This window comes from Haplochromis burtoni, unplaced genomic scaffold (genome assembly GCF_018398535.1).
Source record: "Haplochromis burtoni strain Fernald_Lab_line unplaced genomic scaffold, NCSU_Asbu1 Contig_308, whole genome shotgun sequence".
NCBI lineage: Eukaryota > Metazoa > Chordata > Actinopteri > Cichliformes > Cichlidae > Haplochromis > Haplochromis burtoni.
In genome coordinates, this window is record NW_024582669.1 from 552,416 (window position 1) to 561,883 (window position 9,468).

General features: G+C 41.9%; 1 protein-coding gene across 2 annotated transcripts in view; it reads left to right on the top strand.

Annotated features, from left to right (window-relative positions):
- usp22 (ubiquitin specific peptidase 22) overlaps positions 1-9,468 on the top strand; it is a 23,081-nt gene that overhangs the window by 3,907 nt on the left and 9,706 nt on the right. For both annotated transcript variants that reach the window (XM_005941770.3, XM_042228168.1), the window contains exons 2-4: positions 3,546-3,678; positions 7,878-7,991; positions 8,674-8,775. In XM_005941770.3, coding sequence (XP_005941832.1) covers positions 3,546-3,678; positions 7,878-7,991; positions 8,674-8,775 — 349 coding nt within the window. The remainder of the gene's footprint in view (positions 1-3,545; positions 3,679-7,877; positions 7,992-8,673; positions 8,776-9,468) is intronic.

Genomic DNA, 9,468 nt, shown 5'->3' on the forward strand with positions numbered 1-9,468 from the left:
TTTTTTTTTTTTTTTTTTTTGTATCTGTGTCCCACATTTACACTCACAAGAGAAGCATGTTTTTAAATCATGAACAGCAGAGGTGGTACTCAATGAGGAATAAACCCAGATGAAAAGTTTTTAATCTAGAGGGTTTTAGGCTTTTATTTTGGTAATATGGATCTCAAAAAACACTGCATGAATCAAGCAAATGTGTGACATTTGTCAGAACCCTCATCCGTTTAGTAAGACAAGGTTGGTAACCTATGGTAACAACTATGAAGCTACTGCTTAGCTGTACAGTGTAAACTGAAATGGGTGGGAGGTAACTGTGTGACCTCTCTCTCATCCGTGTGATCACAGTGTGTACTCTGTGGTTTAAATAGATTTCAAACACTTAGATTTCATACACTGTCTACAATGTCTAATAAGTCAACTTCAAATGATGTAAAGTTCTGTACAAACGCTGCCAGTATTTTAAATTTAGTTGCACACTGGGACTGTTGTCAGTCTACACAACTATGTATATTGATCTGGATAGATGTGGATAGAAACGGCACAAAACTCCAAGGCTGCTACTTACTACTTCTTACTTTCTTCCCCATTCTGAAGCTTTGTTCAGCAACTTTGTTCAGAGAGACATCTTTAGGCATGTAGAAATGTTCAGAGCACTGAGTTGCTATCAAGCAAATGGCTAATTAGGTAACGATAAGTATTTTAGTTGTCTAATAAAGAGGCTTGTGAGTGTGTTTCACACATATTGTAATTTTTCTTAAATTGTTCAACTTTTTGATTCAATTCTGTTTTATTCATACAGTGCCAAATTAGTTACCTGTATTGTAAGGTAAAGCCTCCACAATAATGGAGGGAAAACTCCCAACAATGAGACGACCGCATATCAGCAAGCGCTTGGCAACAGTGGGAAGGAAAAACTGGCTTTTAAACAGCATGAAAGCTCCAGCAGAACCAGGCTCAGGGAGGGGTAGCTGTCTGGTTGGAGGTGACAGGAGATAGCGATGGTAAAATAAACTAGAATCGGGCAGCTAGCTTACCTACAGCACTATGAACTATATGATGCCAGATGCCATGAGAATCTCTGCCTTTAGAGATGTTAGTGTTTACTCCTTTTTTCTTTTTGCAAAGCCACTCTAGTTGTTTCTTCTGATCTTTATGCAAAGCTAAGCTAACCTGATTATAGAGGAGGAACACAATAGTTTTGAGTTTTGTGAAGAAAAAGGTTTATTTCCTATAATGTGAAAATTTCCTTTAAATAAAATCTACATGCAGTTTTAACTTCTCTTCATATTGGTTGTATTGTTTTATTTATTTATTTTTTTTACTTCTGTTGACATTGATAATTTAGGGTTTTAGACTTCTTGGTCATACACGTCAGGTAAAGACGGCATCATTTGCCACAATCCTTACATCTTCTAAATTGGGCACCAAACTGTACTGTCACTCTGCCTTTCCATTTTATGTATATTAGCTTACCAGTCTAGATCTCTAAGGTAGAGTTTCTATAAAATGCCACTGATATCAACCTGTCTCATGATTCCAGCTCTAATTTTCTTCTACATTTCCTCCTCTTGTCTTTGTGTCTGATGCTCTCCCATATATCATTCTCTACCCGCTTTCCTTTCTCTCCTGTCTTTGCTTATTTTCCCTGCACTCCTCTTCTTAGGCATTGCTCATTTCTTCCCACCTCCTTATATTCATGCTAGCTCATTGGCATGCCAGCTTGTCATCTGCATGCTTTTGAACTGTTGCTATCTACCCTCCATCCACAGTCACGCTGCCCTTCTTTTTTTCTTTCCATGACTGCCGAAAATAACGAATAAGAAACACAATTCATATTTAAGAGGTGCATTTTAGGCTTAGGTGAATTTTATCCTGATTCTGTACTTTAAGCCATATCGCATTAAAAAGCAGAATGCATCATGCTTTGTAGCTACATTAATGCCTTGTAGGTTTTTGAGCAGTGTTTGAGAAATGTTCTGTTTACTTAATAGAAAACACAGAGTAGATGGGAAAAATAGCTTTTGACATCCAGAAGTGTAAACTGATGTGTTCACTGCAGCTGCTTAGAAATGCCAGGCTTGACGTCATGTACAGTAGATGACCTTGGCACGATGACGTGGTGCATTTAAATGAGCTCTTAAAGACTTTTCGTTGTTTTGTCTTAGATAAAGTCTTACAGTGATGCTGCTCACACTACTTGGTGTTCAGTTTTTCTGTTTGCAATGACCAGGCAGTCTTAGGCCCCAGTCAGAAGCTGAGAGACTAGTTGACGACCCCACTAGGGAAAAGTGGTTGCTGGAGGTTGCAAGGTAAATTGGTTGCAAAGCATTGTACAGTGCTGCACCAAAGATTTCTTTGTGATTGCCTTTTTGCCACTCGCAGAGTCCCACAGTTGTCCATAGCTTGCATGGAAAATGCTGACTTGTTTACAAACACTCACCAAGTGCTTGCTGAGTCGTAATGAAACTATGAAAAGTGTAAAAATGGAGAAAAGTCAGCCATTAAGATGCCTCTGTTTCGGTATTGCGTCACCCTCTTTCAAGTTTCACTCTCTCTGTGGTTAGTTAGCAGGATTTTGCAGTTTACAATTAGACCTCTCTCATGGATACTATGCAAATCTGCTTGTGGCCAAAACCATCCCCAGCAGGGATGGTTTTGGATGGTTTTGTTTGTTTGTATCCGTTGTTTGAGCTACAGAGGCTGAAGCATATTCATGTTTCTATGTTCTTTCTGATGTGTTCAAGTGGCAACGGGTGGACTCCAGGAAATTCAAGGTCTGTCTCGTAGTGCAGCGTAAGGCAAAAAATGTGAATGCTTTTGTAAATAAGAGATTTCAGGTTTTGATCTGAGCACATCTGTAACAAACAAATGCGCTAAAAGCAAAATTGCCATAGTTACGGGAGATCTGCATTGTAACCTACGGCATAACTGCAAACCCATCTGAACCCTACACCGTAACCCGGCATGCACTTCACGAAAAATGTAGCTACACGGGTTTGCGCAGCCCACAAGTATCGTGATTGGCCAGTTCAGCTCCATCAAGTTTTTGAAGTTTTAGAAAGTAACAATCATCATCTCAGGACAATGAATAATCATCATAGCAGCAAAATAAGGAGTCACAAATGTAACAAATTCTTGGAGGGAGATTGCAGAAACTGTCAGACTGGATGTGAGAGAAGGCACAGAGGAGTAATATGTTTACACCCGTAAACAACTGACCACCACAAAGAGTGGAGACCCAGGTGGGGGGAAAGTCCCAGCAATTCATTTTTTTTTCTATCAGCATGTAAAACACAGGGACTCATCCACAAGATGATTAACATGTAACACACATAAATGAGATCGGCCACTTACGTAGGTTATGTCATGGGTTCTACAAAGATTCATCCTTGAAGCTGTTTCAATTTTTATGATTTTTTTTTTTTAAGTGTGGAGTAAAGTTTGAGAAGATTCATACAATCGTTTCATCTCTCTCTCTCTCTATTTCTGTCTCCCTCTCTCCCTGCTGTTCCTCCTCCCGCCCACCACCCCTCCCCCGTCTCTTTCAGGCCAAGTCATGTATCTGCCACATGTGCGGCGCCCACCTCAACAGACTCCACTCCTGCCTCTACTGCGTCTTCTTCGCCTGCTTTGCCAAAAAACACATCCACGAACATGCCAAGAGCAAAAGGCATAACCTAGGTATGACACACACAAGCTCACGGTCCCATACTAAGCTTCCTCATTGTAACAAACATGGACGATATGCACACCCCAGCACAACACCATCGGGGCTAATTATACAGCCAGCGGCTAATGGAGGTATAGGCTAGTGCCACTGCATTGTAAACACCATGCATTTGTGTGTTTGAGACTATATTTATAAGCAGCTTTGGCTTTCTTATATTACTTATATTAATGCTTTTATTTCAGCTGTGACGCATCTGTGGTTTTTGTGAGGCATTCGGAGCCACAGGGGTGTGAGCTGTTACGCAAGCGAGTGCAACATAAATGCAATACTGCCTAAAAGACTTCATCTCAAGGGGCTTTGGAAAGTCACCTGTGTATTTTGGCCTCACGCAGCCTATTAGAGGGAAAGCATGCAGTATTGAACTTGCTAATGAATGGGCACTGAGGTCTGACTTGGTGGCTGATTTAAAATTAAGCACATTTCCATTTTATTGGGTACACCTCCCTGCTCTCCAAAGCCTCTCTCAAAATCCCTGCAATCATTCAGCGGTGTGGGTATTTATAAGCAAGAACAATGAGATCTCTCTCAGCCTTGTTGTAGACAGGATTAATATTGCAGGTCAGTGAAGGTAACACAAAATATCACGAGCCATTGTTTTCAGTGATAATCTGTATATTTTTCTCCTTTTAAAATGACTGAGCAGGCTTTTATTTTGAGGAGCCAAAGCAAGCGCGCTGTATTTCTCACCACAGCTCGCACGGAGGCTGCTTAGTTGGCCTGGGCATACACAGTAAGAAAACGGGAAATTGTTGTATTTCAGTTCAATGAGATATATATTTACAGGAAACAGACGCGATCTGGACAGCTCCAGATCTGAAGAAAGACGTGGGTGTTTGGTGAACAGTTGGTTGTTTTCGCCCAGTGCTTCGACTCCCACTGGGGAACACAGCCTGTGATAATCAAAACATTGCTCAAAAATTTAGCAATTTGGTCAATGATATTGCCCAAACTGTCAATATCAATATATTGAGAAAGCTGCTGGTAGTACCTGAACTCATATACTCAGATAGTATAAACAGCTGCTAAAGAATTCTGCTGTGTGCAGAAATCGCTGCTATTCACATCTAAATGGGTGAAAAATAAAAAGAAACACCACTGAATACACTATCCTTCCTCCCTGAACTATGTGTCTTGCAGCAGGCCTGAGACTTTCTGTGAAAGTTTGGTATGTTCTGAAACTCCCACTGGTGCTTGAGTTAAGTGGCGATTGGGGCCCTGTTCCAGAAATCAGATTTAACAAACTCTGAGTTCCAGAAAGGATGATCAGAGTTTGTTTAGTCACTCAGAGTAATGAAAGAACGGCATCGTCGATGGAGCTCTGATACCAAGAGTCACCATGGCAATGGGTAACTAACGATCAGAGCCTTCATTTAAACCCAGTGGATTGAGGAATATCATGTGAGCGCCGACCGTGACATTTATCTAAAAATGATAACAAGAAAGGGGAAAACGTGCCTTCCCCAGTTAAATAACAAACCCGAAGTTATTAAACCCAGAAACATTTACACCACATGTTGCTGATTCAGTCTATTTCTACGTTGATTCTTCACCAGCTCTCTGACACTCACAAACTCGCAGACTCCCACGAGGGTCCGTCATCTGTTAGAACAAGTGCATGAAGGCTAGACGTCATGTTGAGCCTTTTTTGTGCACCATAACCCTGCACACAGGCTTCATAGCATTGCGATGCTGTTTACAGGGTTACACAGGGGTGTAATATAACTTATTCAGGACTCATGTATTTGAATTTGGGCTTAATAAAGTTGTTTCTAAAGCAAATGACAAATGAGAAGTTTGAGTGATCAGAAGTAATTCTTTACTCTATGGAAGTACTGATCTCAGCTACTGACAAGTACATGCTCCATAAAAACATCACAAAAGACTGAAACACAGTGCGTTATGTACACATTCACACTGAGCATGCTAGCACTGGACCTGGTGTTAGCAGTGTACTATTAAAGCTGAGGGAGTGTAACTTTCATCGCAGGTGTGCAGATTTTTTTGTAAGTTGTGTCATCATGAGTATTGAACAGTTGTGTTGCACAAGGAAGGTTGGTGTTTTTTCAAATGGTTACTTGACTAGCACAGCAGTGCAACCACATCATCGGGATCATAGTTCCTGAATATTCTTAACAAGTCTTAAAAAGCACTGGGTGCTGTCATCTAAAAAGACGCTATTCATTGTTATGAAAATGTCTTTGATCATTTTATCAAGAGTGTTAAAATGAGCTTGGAAAGCAGCGTAATGTCTGCTGTCATTGTTCATGTTAGAATCAGGATAATTGCTGACATCCATCCTTTTTATTCTGCTTATCCAACTCATGCAAATTCCACAGAGAGAGACCTCAGTAACCAGTGGATTCAAACCCAAGACCTTCACTGTGCTGCCCATAATTGTTAATATCAGTTCAAAACAACAGAAAATAACTGCTCATATTTAGTTTTGTAGCTAGATGCTCACAGCAGACATGCTGCCTACTAGGTGGTAGATTAGCAGATTTGGATGCTAACAATCCGCATTTGTTTAAATGGCTCAACCAATACCAAATAGTTTGGCTAAGAAAAGTCTTAAAACATAACCTGCCTCAAGCTGTAGGATCCAAGATGCCTCCTGCTAGTTTTACTGGATAAATAATGTTTTTTCTAGACTGGAAATCCATCTTGATCTGCTGCTCTCTGACACTTACACAGTTGACATCAATTAATCGTCTCACTCCAGCAAAAATAGGCTGTGCTAAATGACAAAACTATGGAGGAGCACAAAGCTTTGAGACTCGGGATTATTGTGTTGCTAGAGTCGATCACACAGACATTTGTACAACCTTTTTATTGCCTTTGATATTACCGAAAGCATTAAAAAAGGGGCAACATTTAATTACACTGTAAACGGCGTATTATCTGCACCAAAAGGCATCATCCTGTTAGTGTGAAAGCGGCGACGCCAGCTCGACACCCAGTGTCTTTCATTTTTTATTCTCCACATAATGGAATTACGGCTGTTTTGAGCTGCAAGTGGAGTGCGTTACACTGCAGCGTTGTGCAGGAGAGCGCCGCCGTAGCAGAGGCACCGAGGGTGTCGCTGACAAAAGGCTGGATTTGGCAGATGTTGGAGAATCTGTGCTTTGGTTTTTATCAAGCCTGCTTTGCTTTATCACTCGGTTCAGGAAGACCCCCTGCGGGGGGGTGTGAGAGAGAGAGAGGCCCACATAAACTGTTAGCTGCTGAATTAAATTCTGCAAAAATTGTAAGAAATCGTCTAATAGAAGGGGAGGATAAGGTTTTTTTTGGGGGGGGTTTAAAGAGAGAGACGCTCTCAGCAGGCTGATGAGGAGGTAATTAAGTCGTTTTTAATACACCCTGTGGAATTAGCCTCCATTAAACCCGGCCCCTCCTCCTCACCCTCCTCCTTTCTGTTCCACCTCCTGTTTTGCCTTTGCATCTCTTTCATCTGCTCATTTTACGGACGTCCACCGTTCTCTTTGCCTCCTCATGTCGGACTCCTCCCGCTCTCTCACCACTGTCCTCTTCTCTTTCTGCCCTCTTCTTGTTCCCATGGTTACCCGATGACCCTTTCGATATTCCGAATTGTTCAAGGATTTCATTTAATTTCACTTGGCACCGTTACAACCCCACCCCCCCTTCAGTCTGTCAAATTTTCTTCCTTCACTTTCATATTTGCCTTTGCTTTTCCTCACCTCCCTCCATTCTTTCCTCTGTACCTGCAGAAGATGACAGCCAAGAGAGAGGCCGTCAGGCAGGTTGTTATGGCAACAGCAAACAGGTTGCCGCAGGGTACAGAGCAGGTGAGGAGAGAGAGGTAAGACGGAGTGGAAGCACTGTTTTGGGCCGTGAGTGAGCATTTAAGTGAGTCTGCGATGGTGGGAAATTACCCAGAAAGGCGGCGTCCTCACCTTTTGACTTCCCATTGCTCTCTCTATCGTTTCTGGCTGCTGTGAACACATGGCTGATCTGTCAGCAGATGAACCCTGCTGCCTGCCGTCACAGCGTGACATAAATAGAATAAAACTGAGAGGTGAAGCAGTTAGCCTTTTACACAGTTTGCAGCAACACGCAACTCTTTACAGTCTCGTGAGTGTCCCTGCATTTGAATAAAATGCCGTCTTCTTCTTTTCTTTGTGTGTCTGTCCAGCTATCGACCTGCTGTACGGGGGAATTTACTGCTTTATGTGCCAAGACTACATTTACGACAAAGAGATGGAACAGATCGCCAAAGAGGAACAAAGGAAGGCCTGGAAGATGCAAGGTACAGCAACTTTAAACAACGCACCAAGTGACTTTGACCTCAGTGGGACATTTCTACACCAGAGCTCACCAAGCAATGGCACTTTTGTGCTCAAACACTGCATTTTGAGATGGCAGCACATATGCAATATTAAAATCCACACTGCGCTGCAAATTCTTTAAACTCCTGGTCTTCATTATCCAGCTTATTAACCTGATTAGATATAAATTAGCATTTTGCAGTTAAAAGTTTTTATAGAGTTCAGTTTTGATGTGCTAATATTCATATGAATGATAATGCTGTATTGCAACATTGTTTCTAATCCTCTGTAAATGTGGATTTTTATAGAGCAGCCGCAGTGGGTTCATGCATATGTAGCAGTGGTCAAATGTGTTTATGGCAGCCCTCTAAGCTTGAACAGAAAGATTCAAGTCTTCAACCTTTAACGGCAAGTGTATTTTGTGAGTGTTTGAGAATTAAGCAGTGTGATTTTTATTTATTTTCCCCCCGAAAAACCCAAATAGACAACACAAAAATGCAGAAAGTAGCAAAAATGATAGAAATTTTAACTGATATATGCAAAAGCATATTTAATGTCTTTTTTTCTCATTTGTAAGAAGCTTCAGTAACCACGCCAGTTTCAAAATTATTATTTCATGGTTCAGGCTACACAGGTTTGTGTGTCTGTGTAAATGTGTTCCAGGTATCGGGGAAAAGTACTCGACGTGGGAGCCGACGAAGAGGGAGCTGGAGCTGCTGCGTCACAACCCCAAAAGAAGGAGGATCACCTCCAACTGTACAATTGGTTAGTGTCTCTCTCTCTCACACACGCACATTGACATCACATCAAAGATGAAGCAACACCATCATCCATCATGTTTTCACACGTACTCTGCAACCCGGATCTTGTGAGAATGTCTGACACACTTTGGACATCGGCCGCTCTTTAACCTGCCAGCTTCTTACTGCAAAGCCTGTGTGATGGCAGCTGGCCCCGTGTGCTAATTGCAGAGCTAACTTTCTGCTTTACCCATTCCTTTAATAATATGAAAAGCTACTAGGCACAGGGTGATGCATAGAGGAGATCTTTGTTGTAGTGATGATGAATATTGGAGTGAGGCAGTGGTGGGACCTCCAGTATGTCAGAGTGAGGAGAGCTGGCATACGTTTAACACCTTGCAGCAGCCTGCAGGGACGTGCTCCAGCGCCAGCAACATCCCTGGCTCTGTCTAAGACGAGGGGAATTACAGGGCTGGCTGCTCATCCATGAAAAACACTACAGCCTTCTTTCTTTTCTGCTTCCTGTCTTTCCTTCCACCTTTTCTCCTTCCTCCTCCTTTCTCTCTCTCTCTCCCACCTCTTTTGTTTTTTTTAATATATGTGGTTGGTTCTGCTTTAATCAGGCAAGAGTTTCCCTGTATGCAGTCCACTAGTGCCTTAGAGACATTGGTGTGTGTGTGTGTGTGTGTGTGTGTGTGTGTGTGTGTGTGTGTGTGTG